At 43.8% G+C, this 17207-nt stretch overlaps 1 protein-coding gene across 3 annotated transcripts; it reads right to left on the minus strand.

Annotated features, from left to right (window-relative positions):
• Positions 1-547: 547 nt before the first annotated feature.
• Positions 548-15908, minus strand: ilf3b (interleukin enhancer binding factor 3b). 3 transcript variants are annotated; one of them, XM_031572712.2, is made up of 19 exons: positions 15764-15908; positions 13948-14044; positions 13255-13481; positions 12812-12992; positions 12456-12603; positions 10958-11049; positions 9729-9824; positions 7280-7391; positions 7058-7152; positions 6741-6852; positions 6512-6625; positions 6152-6357; positions 5777-5950; positions 4784-4921; positions 4310-4453; positions 3988-4114; positions 3848-3895; positions 1506-1907; positions 548-1368 (listed from the first exon to the last, which is right to left on the minus strand). In XM_031572712.2, exons 2-19 carry the CDS (start codon positions 13948-13950, stop codon positions 1244-1246), a joined length of 2544 nt encoding a protein of 847 aa, XP_031428572.1. In that variant the 5' UTR covers positions 13951-14044; positions 15764-15908; the 3' UTR covers positions 548-1243. The 3 variants fall into 3 exon arrangements, with proteins under 3 accessions (XP_031428572.1, XP_012681259.1, XP_012681261.1); XM_012825805.3 differs by having other exon boundaries at positions 7058-7155; positions 15764-15907; XM_012825807.3 differs by lacking the exons at positions 548-1368; positions 1506-1907 and adding an exon at positions 2083-2925 and having other exon boundaries at positions 7058-7155; positions 15764-15901.
• Between the last annotated feature and the right edge of the window lie 1299 nt (positions 15909-17207).

Here is a 17207-nt window from a genome sequence, read left to right on the forward strand (position 1 = left end):
GGTACCATCCTCAAATTCATTTTGATAGCAAATGGTCATGTGATGGAGAGATAAACACCTGTGTCTTTCCCACTAGCCATCTAGGATATGCCATATGTAGTTCTGTGTACCAGGCTGGAATACCCTGCAAAAATGGAAGAAAAGCTTTCACAGCCAGCTATTCTGCCAAAAGACACCAGTTAGTGTGTTGGCAAGCTTCAATCAGTGTCAACTGGGCTGTTGGTGGTGTTCGCAAGGTTTTTGCATGCCTTTTAGGTAGTTAGCTTGCTAGTTTTGGAACAGAACTCCTTCTTGCTGCTTTAATGCAATTTCTTAATCCGATAAACAGCCTTGTGGGCCAGTACAACGAATGACTTCCAAAATGTACCTGTAAAACATTTCCTGTTAGTGTTCTAGTTCACCTCTGAGGGCTCGCGACGTGAGTCTTAACAGAGCAAATTAAGGAAGCATAGGAGCCAAAATAATTTGTTGGATAATTGGATTTCTGGACAGTGCGGATGACATGCAACTTCTACAACAATGAAACTTCGAGTGATGGACAGCACACTTCCTTCAAAATAAAATTTTATTTCATAGAAATTCACATTCAACATTTGAGAAAAACACATCCCTCCCAAACACACTGAATGCTACTTTTGACCTGGAACTCAATTATGTCCGCTTTCACAACTATGTTTGAAATGATTTGCTTGAAAACGAAACTCATATGTGCTAATAACATTAATCGTGCAGATTATTTAATGAAATAGAGGTAAGGCTCACATTAGGCTATAGAATAAAAGAAAATTAAAAAAAGACCAAAACTTAAAACCTAAAAAGAGGGGGAAATGCTGCAATAAAACGTTCTAAGAATGGGTACAAACATCATGGGAGGTTGTGAGGTTTGGCCCATTCAACGGGATACTGACAGACGTCATCAGCAAAGTTCACATTACAAACATGAGGTCACAACATGCAGGTGATGGGTGGAGTTCACTTTTTAGATGGGCAGTTCACAGGCTTGCACTGATTTAAAACATAAAAAAAAGGAAATAAAAATAAAAGATTAAACACAGAAAGAGACTATTTTACCTTCCCAACACTGACTCACTCAGTTCATGCCCCCTTTGTGAACAAGCTGAGCTCGAACAGGATGTATCTGAGAGTTGGGCACCATCATGAGGGTCACTGCTACTTTTGCCATTGAGGGAGGAAGTAGAAATTGAGAGGAGAACTAAGAGGAGTGGGTTGGTTGTCAGTCAGTTTATCTATATTGGTAGTTCATGTTGGGGTCCCCTCGACCGTAGCCCACTGGGTTGTGGTAAGGAGCTGGGTTAGCACCATAACTCTGTCCTCCCTGCGTACTGTAGCTTGACTGGCCACTATATCCTGTAAAAATATTACAAACAATGAAAAAATATGCCATTTGAACCATAGCTTTAAAATATTTACAGAACATGAAAGTGACTGAAACGGCGTTATAAACTAACATAATTAAAATGTGAAGTCTTCTCTACTCAACTCACCCTCATAACTGTAGTCCTGTCCTCCAGCTCCTCCAGTGACCTGGCTGGGGTAGGCAGTGCTGTAGTTAGAGTATCCCCCCGGCGCTCCTCCAGAGGCCTGGCTGAAGTTCTTTTTGCCCTGGCCGTAGCCTTGTCCATATTGGCCATAGCCTCCCTGTCCTGGAGGAGGAGGGGTGGTCTGGTAGCTCCCTGGGGATGCTCCGGGAGGTTTGCCCCCCTGGTGCATGGGGGCCTTCTTGCCAGGGGGCTTGGAGGCAGGTGGAGTGGATGAGTAGCTGGAGTCGGATGAGTAGTAGGAGTTATAGCTCCCTGTTCCCCCTCCTCCACTCTGATTGGCTCCTGGGCTTCCTCCTCCTGACGTGGCGCCACTGCCATTGGCTCCTCCGTTGTTATAGTAGTCAACTAAGGAGCAACAGCATAGGTCAATATAGCGATACAACCATTGAAAGAACAGCCACAGTTTACAGACAATGTTTTTGGAATACCCAATAAAAACCTTTCAAAATAAACAGAAAACAAAAACAAACCTTTACTAAAGTGCACAGCTGAAAGAGAAAACAAAATCTAACACGGGGTATCAAACTTTTGAGGGACATTTATTTTTTTTACAAAAAAAAAAAAAAAATGAACATACAAAAAGGCTCTTGATCTTTTACAATCTCAGTGCAAGACAGCGCCAGGCCAATGCAAATATTACAGTACAACTCAAGTCAGGTGGCAACAAATAAGTCATCCTTCAGTTTAAAACACAAGTACTTCATGAAAGAACAATAATTGTAAAATATAAATTGAAAAACAAGCAGCGGAATGAAAATATTATAGCTGTGTGTGAAGGCTGTGGATAAATTAATCTTTTAAAAAGGAGTCTCGGGTAAAATAAGGAAAAATCAACGTTTACAGGTACGTTTCTCTTTCTGTGGCTGACATGTAGAACTCAAACAATCATCCATTCATATGATTGAAAGTCCTCCCGCAAAGGCATCCTTTGGGTAGGGGGGGGGGGGGGCATCCTGTCAGTCACCATCCTTCAGCGAATCAGACGGCTCTGGTGCTTTGGTCCCATGTAACTGACAGGGGCAGCAGCTTATAGTCGACCACAGGTTATAGGTTTTTGAAATCCTTCGGTTTTCGTGGGCTGGTGAAGGCAAATTAGGGAGGCAGTTTTCATCCATAAGAAAGTGGGATTGGGAAAGTGGAGAGGTTCAGGCGCGAATGAGGTACTTGGAAAGGCAGTGAGAGGGAGTTCATAGTCCATGGGTGACACGTAAAGAAGGAGTTCCTATTGCTGAATGCTACGCACTCTCCCATCCTTTATCTTGGGGTGTGGGGCCGTGTGTGTGTGTGTGTGTATGTATGTGTGTTGTATGTGTGTTTTATGTCGCAAACTCGTGGTAGCCATAGCAGTCTGAGACAAAGTCACCTAAAGAGTAAGACAGAGCAGAGAAGGAAAATATTAGATGCTTTTGCCTGCCGCCATCCAGAAATGGCATATGTCAGTTACTTAAATTAGCGGTCAGATTTTTGTTGATGTGTCAATTTCTTGATATTTGTCATAAATGTTAGTTTTAGATTTCTCTGCTCCTGTCACCCCATGACAGTGTGTCCTCAGAACATGCTACTGAGAGGTTGGAGGGGAGAGGGGCCTCATTTTCATCATTTGTTTTTTTTAAGATGGTCATCCAAGTTCCATGGCTTCACAAAGCAGAGAAATGTAAAATCGTCGCACAAAACAATGTTCCACTGAACGTCCTCGTTTTGATTATGTGTGTGCTTTCACACACACACACACACACACACACACACAAGTACTTTTAGTGAGTCGCTAGTGTTGTGTGAGGTGGTCACATTTTCAAGAGCTTGATTTAACCATCATTTATTTTGGAATGAAGGAACTGTCATCAAGAAGAACAAGTTGCAAACTATAGACATCTCCAAAATCTTTGGCACTCTTCGCAGATGTTTAGAAAAAGGATGTCATAACAGATCTCAGTTGTATTAGCATGTACTAAATATATTTTACAAGTATCTGAATCAACTAAATGGCTTTTGCCTGAAGTTTATATGAATGCAGACAGGATCAATGCAGAACATTTTGGGATTTTCTAATTTCTTGAGGTTTATCAGAGAATGGAATGGACATTTACAAATTAAGGGAATGGGAAGTCCACAAAATAGTTATAATAGTGGGGTAACAAGAAATCTCAAGTCTGAATAAATCTCAAGGAAGAGAGATTTCAGTGCAACTATAATATAAGAAACAGCAGATTTTGGACATTTTAACACAATGTTTCTACAATAGTTACTAATGGTGACTGTAGGGAAGATTTAAGAAAAATACTCACTATATCCCGAGTTGGCATTGTTTCCATAGCCATATGTTCCATAACCACCTAGAGAAACACATTACAGTTGAAAACCATGTCAGCTGACATGTTTCATGAAAATGAATATCAGAAGCACAAAAATCCAGGATGTGCTTTACCTTGACTATAACCACCACCGTTATTAAACCCTCTGCCACGGCCCCTGCCTCTCCCTCTGCCTCGGCCTCTGGGATTGGCTGCAGCGTCAGCTGGGGGTCCGCCCATCATGCCGAAACCTTGAGCATGCTGTGTTTGAACAAATCAATACTCTTACGTTTGTCAGTGCTTGTCACAGAGTTAAGTAGATTAGCTCAAACCTTCACTAAAAAGAAACCACAGTGTGGACAAGTTAACAGAGGTACACAATCTGATAATAACTCGGGTGAAATCACTCCTGACACATTTCCGACAGTTCCTAGAGAGTTGGGTTAGACAACTCACCATTGGAGGGAGCTTCTTCTTTTTGGCCGCTTCAGAGACTGCACCCTCAGGGAAAAGCCTCTCAAGTGCAGCCAGAGCAGCATAAGCCTTCGCCACCTTCTTATTGGAGCCGGAGCCCTGAAACTTCTGTCCGTCAATCTCCACCTGCAGAACCAGGAACAGATTGACAGATTGGTAGAGTCCCACACTGATCATGGAGGTCAAAGAGTGAGTCATATGAGAGCGTAGGAGCTGAAGAGGACAGGCGAGGGCAGACAAACCAAGGGGAAGCCAAGAGTTGAGATGAAATTAAGGACAAACACCAGAGGGAGAGACAAGGTGTGAGACAGGAAGATAAGGTGTGAGACAGGAAGATAAGGGGAGGGTAGAATACTAGACTATGGAAGAAGAGAGTACATAAACACTGGCAGAAGGGAAGTTCACAGATTCATGAGGCGGAGGAGAAGGAACATGAAGAAACAGAGTGGGATGTACCTCCATGACAAAGCGTTTGTCGTGGCTTCCACCCGTCTCTGAGATGAGCTCGTACTTGAGGCCACGGCGCTTCTCGTTGAGCTCCATTACAGGGTTCTTCCCATGCTTTGTAAGGATGGGGCCCTGCTGTCTGGCATTCTATTAGAAAGAGGGTAAACATAAGAAAAAAAAAAGTAAAAAACTAAAAATAGCAGAAAACTAACATTTGTATACAGAGAGAGACAGAAAGAAATACAGACTGAATGCTAATAAGATAACTACAACTAAAGGCTTATCCACCATCTTCAAATCAGGGTTCCCACTCAATTCATGACTTTTCCAAAACTTGAATTTACTAAATGTCATGATGTTTCATGGAAATTTAAAGTTCCATGATTTTCCAGGATTTCCATGACTGCGGGAAGCCTACTCAATAAACAGGTGGCAGCCATAGGCGTCAAATCTCTAAACGACCAAAAGCACAGCAGAGTGCTTGCCTTATTCCCCCTCACCAACTCCCACTTCAACTGAATATTCCACCAGGTATTTATTACACATTAGATAGTAAACTGCCTCAATTGTCATCCTGAGGCATGACTTCCCATTATCACTTCTGTGGAGGACACTCAGCACTGCCTGCTCTTGCCTGGAAGGTACTCTAACCTCTTGAAGAAACCCCAGAGGACTCAGCCCTCATTGGACAAAAAGCTCTGCCATGATCTCTAAACCACATTAATGGTCTAATGGCTGGTCAAGTCAAAAGCTTGATCATGCGGCACTTGCTTTGGAACAATTATTTGGCTGGGTTTTATCCAACTTACTTGTAAGCAATTTTAGTTAAAAGCATCACAAATCGTCCATCAAAAGTAGTCCAAAGACATACAGTAAACAGAAAGGCAAGCGGGCAGAGGGGTCCCAAACCTCACTGTGCATGTCCTTACTGAAATAAACATGAAACTTGAGAAGGCCTGGGAGTGATGGGACGCTCAGGGAGAGGTCAGAGATTGGCCTTACCTCAGCAGAATCTGTGGCCTCTGGCTTGGCTGTCGGTGTGGCAGTGTCAATGTCGACTTCAGTGGGGGTGACAGCAGGTTCTGTTTCTTCCACGCTGATGGGCGTCTCCTCTATCCTCAAAGGCTCGATCACCTTCTGCTCGGCGCCTGTGGGCAGACCCATGTCCTGCAGGACCTGTGGAGGAATTACCATCGTTGAATTAAAGACTGAAAATCACTCAATAACTGAAATCATAAAACTGGACCAAAATGCTGGAGAAACCCTCCTCATCCTTCAAGACTTTAATTAATACATTCAGACTGAAGAAGCAGTTTCTCTGTGCCAGACAGAAAGGGACCCCATGCAGCCCAGCCCCAGCAGGGGATTCTCCCTCACCTTGACAGCCACATGCAGTTTGGCAGTGCGTTTGGATGGGCCTGAAGCCTCAAATGTTTTCCCATCCACCTCTACAGCCATAGTGAAAACAGGCACGTGCACGGGGCCGGTCTGTGAGAGGAGTTTATACTGCAGCCCTGGCTTCAGCTGGTTCAGACGCATCAGCGCATTCATGGCCTGTGGAGGCTCTGCTTTCTCCTCAGGAGCTGTGATGGACGCAAATGGAGCAGACAGTAAATCTACCCTCTTTTTGTTTTGTTTCTTTGCTTGGGAGAAACCTTTCCAGGTGAAACTATTTTCAGAATGAGGGATCTTGAGCACATGTGAGGTTGTGGAGCAGGTGAGCTAGGGGGGACTTACATTTCTTCTGCAGCTTCTTCTTCTTCTTGTTAGGGCTCTTGTCGTCATTGGTCTCTTCATCCTCGATTGGGCGTTTCATGGGAGGGGCATAGGCTGTGCTGGGTGGGATCTGAACTGAAGGAGCAGAAAATGCAAACCGATCTTGATTTAACTGAAATTAACCCAAAATAACCATCACAATTGGTCACAACCATATGGGCTCATCTTGGCCATATGTCGTAAATCTAACCTGTGTAGTCGATGGGGGTCTCACTCTTGGGTTTCTTGGGCATTTTCGAGGGCAGGGGATCCATTCCCAGGACTTTATGTAGCTGCCCAAAAGCAGAGAGCCTGAGCGCATGCTGCAACCAAAAAGTCAGAGGGTCAACCACAGGGGTTAACCACAGGGATCACGCTCACAGGCGTCAACCACAGGCGTCAACCTCACATGGTGAAAATGGTGCTCAGCAGATGTGACCCATGACCTTGCCACGGCCAGGTCACTTGTGCCTAAACACATGCGGAAATCAGATATGCCATCATGTCCACTCAGCAGCTGAAGCCTACCTGTGCACTCTGTGTAATGTCCTCCCTCTGCTGGCGGTCCATGTGACCTATAGCATCTGTCAGTTCTTTCTCACACGGGTCACAGATTCCAGAGCCATCTGAAACAAAGATTAGAAGTGGAGTGAAAGAATCTGGGAGAAGTGAAATCCTTCATTTTTCAGAGAGTTTCCCGTTCAACAGCTCCCTGTTCCCTCCTTTCCCTGTCTGACGGCGTGGGCTTACCTGCCATGAGGATGCCAAACGCCAGACACTCCAGTACCCTCCTAAGAGCCTCGCCAGCTCCCATTGGGCGGTTCCCTGTGCCAATGGCTTTCTCACACAGGAGTTCTAAGGGCTTTTCAGGAGAAACACACACAGTTAAATGTAGTTACAAGCAGAGGTGTAAAAAAAAGTACCGTAATTTCCGGACTATTGAGCGCACCTGAATATAAGCCTCACGCACTAAATTTTTTAAAAATAATTATTTTTAACAGAAATAAGCCGCACATGTCTATAAGCCGCAGGTGCCTACCGCAACATTGAAACAAATTAACTTTACACAGGCTAAAATGAATATCAAAACTAATACAATAGTTCGTTTTGCCAGTTAGATAAGTGCACTGTTGCTTTAAGAGCGCACAGTCGCAAGAGTCAATCAGAAGCTAGAACGTTAGATTGAAGACAGACGCTAGTTTGAAACCAGTGAGCTAAAGAACTTGAAGACTGGATTTGTATTGTTGTAAACTTTTATTTTATGTTCTAAAGTGTTTTGAGTTGTGTTCTGTCTACGCTGGTAGACTGTGGTTATTTTGACATTAGTTAAGTTATTGAGAGATACTGAGAAATCGCGTGGAGCTAAGCATCCATGCGGCTGCATCCATGCTAGCATCCTAGCTCCACAAAGCCACCGTAAACACAAAGCCACCGTATACAGTCACAGGTATCATAATCCATAAATTAGCCGCATCGTTGTTTAAGCCGCGAGGTTCAAAGCGTGGGAAAAAAGTAGCGGCTTATAGTCCGGAAAATACGGTACTGAATTATTCTACTCAAGTAAAATTTCATCAAAGTAAAGGTACTTTTACTTAAGTCCAAGTAAAGTTACCCATCTAAAAATCTACTCAAGTAAAAGTAAAAAGTAGTTCATTTAAAATGTACTTTAAGTAAAAGTTACTTAGTTACTTCCAACAAGTATGAACTACTTTTTACTTTTACTTGAGTAGATTTGTAGATGGGTAAGTTGATGGGGGTCTATAGGAATACAGTGCAAAAAAAGACAAGGGGTCATAAATCCAATCCAAAAACTAGTTATTTTTAATTAAAGGAAAATCTTTACAAATGTAAATGCAATAATGACATTAAACATGTCAACAAAACATTTAGGACCTTTCGGAAGGTATAATGTGCCAATTTTGTTCAGACCATCCCATAAAACACTTTCAAATACAATTGAAAGTGGCATAATTGTGAATTCTATGGACCATTTTTTCCCCCTTCACCAACACAACAGTTATAGTGCAAATCAAGGTCGCTAGTGTTTTGACTTCCAAAATCACACAAATAAAACCAAAATCAACCAAAATGTAAGTGTGAGAGCACTTGTTTTAAAGACAGAACTGAGGAATTATTTGATAGCAGATTGTGCTCTTCATATGTAATAATGAGACATAAACCACATGACGGCAGCAATAAAAACGTATGTGTGTAATGTTGTTAGAGCACCTGTAGTCGTTGTTAATAACGGATCTCCTAAAAAGCAAATGTGTAAGATAGCATAATATGCTAACGTACTGTAGCTTGCTAACCTTTTTAACAAGTTGGAACAGGCAAAGGCTGTCTAGCAAGCTTTCATTTTGGAATTCTGCGAAACTACCATTGAATATACCAATAAACGACCAGTATCTCAATTAGCTAAGTTAAAGATCTGACATTTAGGCCATTAAAGGTCTGTAACGTTATATTTAAGGGCCAGATGCACATTACGATGCAACGCATCAGTGTCCACGCAGTGCTCCACTGCTTGTCAAGGCGCCGTTTTAGTATTTCCATAGTGTTTGCGCAACTCATTGGGTAGAAGGCCTTTATTTTTGAAGTAATATATAGCATCACGTCACGCACAATTTATAGAAACCTTGAAGAATATATCAGTTCAAGATATTTGTTCATTCAGGAAAAAACGGCAAATGACGCCTCACAAAGCAAATAGCTATTTTCGCTGTTTATGGAGCCATAAAACTGAAGCTAACAATAGCAAGTTGACAACAACTACCTTAGCCCGACAGAAAGTAATGTTATTCATTGATAATCCTGTCTGTGCCATACAAATACATGTACTTTAGGCATGTACTGGACTACTGTACCGATGAACAGTTTGGTGTCTTAAATGAATGTGATGCCTCGAAAAATTATTGCAGTGTTTTTTTTTTAAAACTCAGTAATGGATGTGATTTCCAATGTAGCGAAGTACAATACTTCAGTCGAAATCTACTTAAGTAAAATTACCGATTTCAAAAATTACACACAAAAACAACTCAGTTACAGAAATGTGAGTAAATCTAATTTGTTACTTTACACCTCTGGTTACAAGCAATGAGGGGAAAAAACAACAACAAAACACAATAATCCAGACAAACAACTGATGATGGCAACAACTGATGCCAAAAGGCCTGTTGGGCTCAGTGAGCCTACTCACCCATCCTCGCAGAGGAGCCCACACTGGAAGGCGTGAACAGAGGTCCCTCAGGATACGGATCACGATGACACAGGAGCGCAGTCCGTTGGCCCTGGCCTAGAAAAACAGACGGGGCAAACAAATGTACGCTGCCTTAAAAACTGGAAGTCATAATGAAAAACACACAAAATATTCATTACTTAAAATGTCCTCTTTCTTCAGATGTATTTACTAAATGCACCTTTCTGCAGTGACAATTACAAAACCAATAAAGAAAGCAAAACAGAAAGGTATTCACAGAAAAATAGTTATGCTTTAACGTGCTTTAGAGAAGCGATCAGGTTACAGTGAGAGAAACAAATCTGTATTTAGTCTCCATTTTTTGTCCACTGAAACATTTGCTCTTCCTTAACGTCTTTTTAAGGAAAAAACAAGGCCAGTGGCAACTCCTCAGGGCACCAGGTGTACAATCGTTCCTTTTCTGTTCATGTACAAAACAAAGTGTCCTGTTAAATACATTTTCTTGAAAGACAAAAACAAAGTAACAAACCCGTCTTTAAAAAGAAACGAAAAGAAAAGAAAAACAACTGTAAAGGGTGCAATATTCCTTTGGAAGGCACACAGAAATCTGCCAAACAGCCAGAGCAGGCAAGGTGGGGTGGGGTGGAATAGTGGCTACATATGCTACAAGGACAGACTGCAGAGATGAAGCATTTGCGTGTACAGCGTTAATTTATTTGCCTTTACCCACGATCAGATGGCATGGAAAATAGGTGGCGTGTCTAAATTAAGCGTGTGTTAATTCAAAACGAACAAACAAAGCAAATAAAAGAGACACCTCGAAACACTGAAAACATCACAAATTGTATGAGAAATATTGCACCAGACATTAGCCCTCCCATTCAGTACTGGCACAGGTGAACACTAGATTTTAAAAAGCAAACCTGATTCCGGCAGATGTTAGGGAATGTTTCTGCATTTCTGCTGACTACACATACTGAACTCAAGAGGAATTGTGCTGTTGCTTGAGTTAAACCGTAATCAAGTTGATTACATGGGTGAAATATTAAGTGTTTGCCTTTTTTCCAACATTTAAAAAAACATTCAGTGAGAAGAGTACAGCAATGGAGGTGGTGAACTCCATTTAAAAAAAAACCCACACAAACACAGATTTAAAAAAATAAAAATTAACACACAGCGTAAAATAAAACTCAGAACTACAGTAAGACAAATAAAGACAAGATGCAAACCTGGAACCACTTGGCGTGGCGAAGAGACGCCAAGGCAGTAAGGCATTTCTGCCTGTCCAGAACATCCGGGGGATCGTTGACTGTTAGCGATTCTATTGGCAGGTGGAATAAGAAGACAAGGTACAGTTTGACCAAGGGGTTTCTGTCACACGGCCAGGGGGAAGAGGCAGATTTTCCCAAACCACTGGCAGCAGGGGGAAAGGGAGGGGGAGCTCCCCCGCAGTGAAAAACAAAAATGGTATGACCCTCCTAGGGTTGTCCTAAAAAAAAAAACCCACCAGCCAGTAAAGGCATGACGAGAACTGGTAAGTTCCATCAATCTGAGTGGGGCCTGCCATTATGCTGTGACCAGCGGAGGCAGCTGACTGTTTATTAAGAGTGCATGCAGGTATGTACACAGGAGTGGGTGTTGTTCTAATGGAGGGCATCTAAAGCTTGTCCACACTCTACCTCGCACTGAAGTCAGAAAAGGGCAAACCGTCTCTGAGGACGTCTTATAGTACTCTAATAAAACAGGGGGTAGAGCCCCTCCCCTTCGTCCCTTTCTCAGGTCTACTGCCTTGCCCCTTCCGAGACAGAGATCGTCCAGTTGGTCAAAGGTCCAGCGTCCCTAAAATTGACAAACTAGAAGGCTTGACAGAGAGAATCAGATTTTGAACCACAGGGCAGCAATAATCAGATGCACAAAAAGGTTAAAACAAGTCCACACTGCAGCAAAATTGATGGTGCCTCAGCTTGGAAACTAGACGTCTCTTCGTCTGTATATAGGGTTACAGATAGGGCTAGGTTCATTCCTCACTGCTGTCTACCTTTGACTAGCTGCTGAAGTTGCTGAGCAACATCCATTCACAAAACTGTACAGCTGGAAAACCCTGAAGTCACCATAATTCACCCAAAGATTTGCTACCAGAATAGGTGGCGTCCACCCAGCAAAGCTTAAGCCCCTAGCGTTACCTATAACCCACTTTGCCTTTCGTTCCACTGAAAGGCCCAGTTTTTGTTAAGTCTAAGCAACGCCGCTCTCTTTAAACCTGTGCAACTCATTTTTGCTGCAATGCAAACTGTTCCACTATCGTTCACTGTTAAAACACATGCAAACAAGTCTGTGTTTTTTTTTTTATTTCTCAGTAAGCCTTCATTAAATTGATTCTTTGAGGGAAAAGAGGAAAACATTTCTTTTTTTGTTTTTCTTGAGGACCCTGTCCCTGGAGCCTTCTGTACTGAATATTGGGCCATCAGAGATGCACATCACATTACATGGAACTACGAGACTGATGTGGGGCTAGAAACATAGCAATACTTCTTTTCATTTCAACACAAGTCCCTCACATCCCCTAGCTCCATTGAAGGCCCAATAAACAATATCTGCCTAAGCTCTAGTCCTTGCCCTGTCCTCTCGTCTGCTCTGCTTCAGTATGTTCACCTGCCCCCTGTCCTGGGGGTGGGGAGTGGGGGGTTTGGAATCACAGCACGACCTCGACTCCAGGGGAAGACCTACCTCCGGCTGCCTGCTTCTCTGCCTCCTCTCGGACCACAGGCGAGGTCAGGTGGATGGTGAGGGTGAGGGGCGGCTCCTTGGAGTTCTTGATGACTATGCTGGCATCGCGGATGCTGGCCGTGACCTCGTACTTCTCCTCTGCGATGAGCTGAAAGTGGAGGAAACGTAAAAGGATGAAAAATGGGAAACATGTCATCAGTATGTGCACACACGCACGCACTAGCAACGCAATGACAGGAGGGATTCCAATAATGCTTCAAAAGAAAGTGGGCTGCATACAAAGCGACTTGCATATGATTCAATGACCACGTCTTCACAGGTTGCCTATACCATGGCATTCCAAACAACTGCCATACCTTCAGTTGCGCTCCCAGGTTGTCAGACACTTTTTTGAGCAGGTTGATGGTAGGCTTATCTTTGCACAGTAGGACCAGCTCCAAGTCCAGGTCACCCTTCAGAAGCAGGCCTTTGGCCACCAGCCCCACCCTCATGACTCCACGCAAAGACCGTGTGGGCTGCTCCACAGATTTCATCTCACTGAAAACAGAGAAGCTAAGAATGAGCACTTAAATTAGGCTGGGGGGGGGGGGGACAACCTGCAGGCAACAGACTACATTGCACTAAATAAACAGATCTACACAAAGACAGGTGTGGGGCATAAGCAATTAATTAAAAGCCAAAAATAACTAGGAGCAGCCAGTCACCCAGTGAACCGAGAAATACATTGCACGCTGAAGCCTCGTTAGTCAGACATCAGCGCTTCTGAAGCCCCCCTCCCCCCTTCCAGGCTTCCCCTGACCTCTCCTTCTCTGCCCCGTCTGCGTCTCCCCCGCCGGGCTTGGCGGTGACGCGCTCCTGCTCATCCAGCCAGTCTGACACGGCCTTGAGGGCCCGCTCGGTGTGGGACACCATGTTCTGGACAGCCTCCAGCTCCTCCTGTGTGGGATACACGGCCGAGTGCTTGGCCATGACGTGCCGGTCGTCATTCACAAAGATTCGCATGGAGCGGTGACGCACTGGGGGAGGCTGAAACAAAAAAAGAAAGAAAATACTTATATTTATGTGTGGAGAGATGTACAAGAGGCTCTTGACACTAAACGAGATTATGCCAAGGTTGAGTGAAAAGCGCTGATTCTGAGAGACAAAGCTTCACAAGGTCAACATGCCTTGTTAGTATAGGGACAAGTGATAGGGATGGTGAAAGTAGCTAAGGACTACTATAATCACGGCATTATAGTACAAAAATCATCCAGCATGGTTCCAATTCTTTGTTTGCACTACTATAAACAATTCAAACATTAAAATGCAAAAAAAAATATTTTACAGGGAATGCTTGTGCAACCATGAGTCACACTCAAACAAATGTATTCATGTGGGCCTAAAATGCTTTCCTCACATTACTAGAAGCTGCAGGGAAATGTCCAATGTATGGCAGAATGCCCATCAGACAACTAATTAACACAAGATGGAGAAAAAGGACAAGGGCATTTACCATGATTTGCTGGAAGGACTACCCACAGGTACGGAATGGCAGTGATAAATGCACGTTGGCAGATATTCTTTGTAGCTTGGTAATGCTGGCTCAAGACCTGTTGAGAAACCCAACAGAGCTGCTTAATCAAGGCAATGCTGCGAGGACAACTGTCTGCAACACTTAGATGTACGGCACATTCAAATATAGAGTTCTTAACAGACTAGGATGTATCAGAATAAAATAAAAACACTTATAATCTTGTTTTGGGTCCCTGCGTATAACACTGGGTTATAAAGACTTCAACATCAACATGTAGTTAACTCGTGATAATAGGGAATGAAACGCATATTAGGAATGTTACTCTTTGCTATATACAACTGGTCTGTATGTAGTTCATACTATTCTCATGTAAACAAATGCTCAATGTCAAAGATTACACAATGATTCACATCTTGTGAAATACAACCTCTACAAGAATTGATTTCTTGAGCATCACAGCACACCCCACCTAAAATAGCACTGCACCCATCCAAATCAATCAATCGACTATGGTTCAGAGGAGCGCCAGAAGCTGTTTCCAAAATGAAATATGCCTATTTGAACGCCTACTCCTTACTGTAACGTACCTCCACAAGAAGACAACGAGACAGTGGGGACAGGCGAGGTGCTAGTCAAGGATTGCAGCATTTAAGCCATGCCCTCTCACGCCAACTAATGATTTTGTAAACACATCTGTTGCAGCAGGGTCAATCATCATGCTCAACATAATGGTAGACCAACTTAAACCTTGGTCACAGAACTACACTGTCACTTACCATCGCTGTTTGTTGACACGTGCTTCTATAAATCATTTGTAAGAGATCTTTTTGGAAATCTTTAAAAACAGTGAGTGGACAGTCGCATATTCAGACTCGTCTCACAGAATGGGGATACAAGGGATAATGTAAATTAAATGTTAGCTTGCTAAGTTAGCTATTTTCCTTCTACAGGTTGTTTGCAATATATAACGTAGACAACACACACAAGCCGTTTCACGCATATCGATTTTCCAGATCACGAAAACAACAAATCAGAGTAACGGTAACTTCAGGTAAGGGTACGGAATTTTAACGGTGTGAGCCGCCATTTCAATCCATGTTCATTGCTCTATACAATAGCGGTTGGTAGCTCGTCACTAACAGCTTCTATAAATTGATAACAGCCAGCATTAATGTTACACAAACCATCTGGATAGTATTATACAACCCGTAAACCAACATGATATGATCAGCAGATGACTACGTTGTTGTGTGGACACTATCAACTACAGAGGGCCACTTAACGCCTCTGGTAACATTAATATTAGCTAGCGTTAGCACTAGCGTTAACGTTAGTAGCCTACGTGTTGGGTATATTAAAATGGTCGTGACAACACTCGCCCTTAGAAACACCATCGCTATTTTCAACCTCTAATTTAAAGATCCGTTACGAATCAAACAAAGCTGGTCCATTGTGTGAATGCAGCAATGAAGAGTAATTAGCCATGCATAGTTAGCAAGAAAAGTTAGCATGTCTCTTGCAAATAATAAAAAGCTGGCAAGAGATCACCCACTCAATCAGTTGGGGAGAGTGCTATCGCTAACTTGACTAGCGATAGCTAGCTACAGATGTCTGTATGGGGCTTGGTATGGACAGCTGAGCAATGAAACAAAGGCAGTACATTTAAAGCACATGTATTCATTGACATACAGCTGCGAGAGTAAAATTATAATGTTCTTCTGTAATTTCACACGCAAATCTTCGTTAAAAAAAATAAACAATAGCATGTCACAGGGTAATATTGACCCCTACTTACCACCATCAACGACGGTCTTCTTCTGACTGGTAAAAAAAAAAGCCTTGCTGAACAAAATGAGACTAGGGAATCTCAGAACGCTAATGAGATTGGCTGAATTGACCATGTGACTGCAGCTCAACCAATCCGTAGGATCTTTCGATTCACATAGAAACGCTTCACCAGGGAGCACGTTCAATCTCAAAACGTTGTGCACCGTTTTATTTGGAATCGTTGTGCGCAGTACCCTAATACGGGTTTTCATACACGTCGCTGCTGATTGGGTGACACCTCTGACACACCCACCAAACTATAGAAAACGTACATCGAAAGCTGTTGCACACCGTTTTTGAGAAAATATGTCGTCCAATGCAAGACCTGTCTGGTCGGCAGGAATAATACAAAGTCCGGTCACTGGCTTTCTGTATCATGACAGGGGTATCAGCGCTGGAGTACCTCAGACAGACGGATGCCATTAGCAGTAGCAGCACCTCCTCTGGCCAGCAGTAGCGATATGAAAGACCCCTGGGTGACAGTAGCCCACTCTGAGTGGCTGCAATGGTGATGTGGCGATCTCTGCTTAGTGGCCCTGAGGTGGAGGTTGGTAGTGTAGCAGTCTCTCTGGTCAGCAGGAATGATGCAAAAACTCATCTGGTTAGCAGGAATGATGCAAAAACCTGTCTGGTTGTCAGAAACAATTGCGAAGACCCATCTGGTCAGCAGGAGCAATGCAAGACCCATCTGGTCGACAGGAACGATGCAAGACCCGTCTGGTCGGTAAGAACAATGTAAGACCCATCGCTGGCATTCTCTGTCGTAACAGAGGTGCCATAGCCTCAGTATGGCTTTGGACGCCAGCAGCAGCAGACATCAGGTGCTTTAACAGGCAATGGGGCCCTCAGCGTGTTCACTTCTGGGACAGGCTAGTGACGTAGCAGCCACGTCCCTCAGCTAACAACGACCTGGTAAAGACTTCTGCTGGAAGACTTCTCTGGAGTGGGCGCAGTCTCCACTGTGAGTTGCGGGCTCTGGGACAGGCGATGACAGGACAGAGGTTCTTCCATCAACAGTGGTGGTACAGAGGACCCTCAAACGGCATGGGGGCTCCGAGCAGGCGACAGTAAAACTTGGGGTCTCCAGGCGGTTCAAAATGCTGCGGCCTCTCTGGCTGGCAGCTACGATGCAGGAGACACCTGGACCATCAGCATCAACACTGCGGCTCCTCTGGCTGGCAGCAACCATGCCGCAAGCTTCTTGACTGACGATAGCAGCACGGACCCCTGGGTCATCTTCAACAATGTTGTGGTTGGCCTTCTCCCCTGACGATGGCAATGCCGTCGGTGGTGGTGACTGGAAGAAGCCTCTCTACCGGTTGGCGATACAGAAACAGTACCAGACGTACCAGTACCAGATGTTCCCCAGCCACAGCATCCTCGGTCTCGGCAGTCAACGGTGGCTTCAGTGT

Source organism: Clupea harengus, chromosome 1 (assembly GCF_900700415.2).
Source record: "Clupea harengus chromosome 1, Ch_v2.0.2, whole genome shotgun sequence".
Classification (NCBI taxonomy): domain Eukaryota; kingdom Metazoa; phylum Chordata; class Actinopteri; order Clupeiformes; family Clupeidae; genus Clupea; species Clupea harengus.

Coding starts and splice junctions, on each gene's coding strand:
- ilf3b (XM_012825805.3), bottom strand. Junction 6,358..6,511: donor GAAGAAGCTGCAGAAGAAAT/GTAAGTCCCCCC, acceptor CGTCCATCACAG/CTCCTGAGGAGAAAGCAGAG. Junction 3,896..3,987: donor CGGTGGTGGTTATAGTCAAG/GTAAAGCACATC, acceptor GTGTTTCTCTAG/GTGGTTATGGAACATATGGC.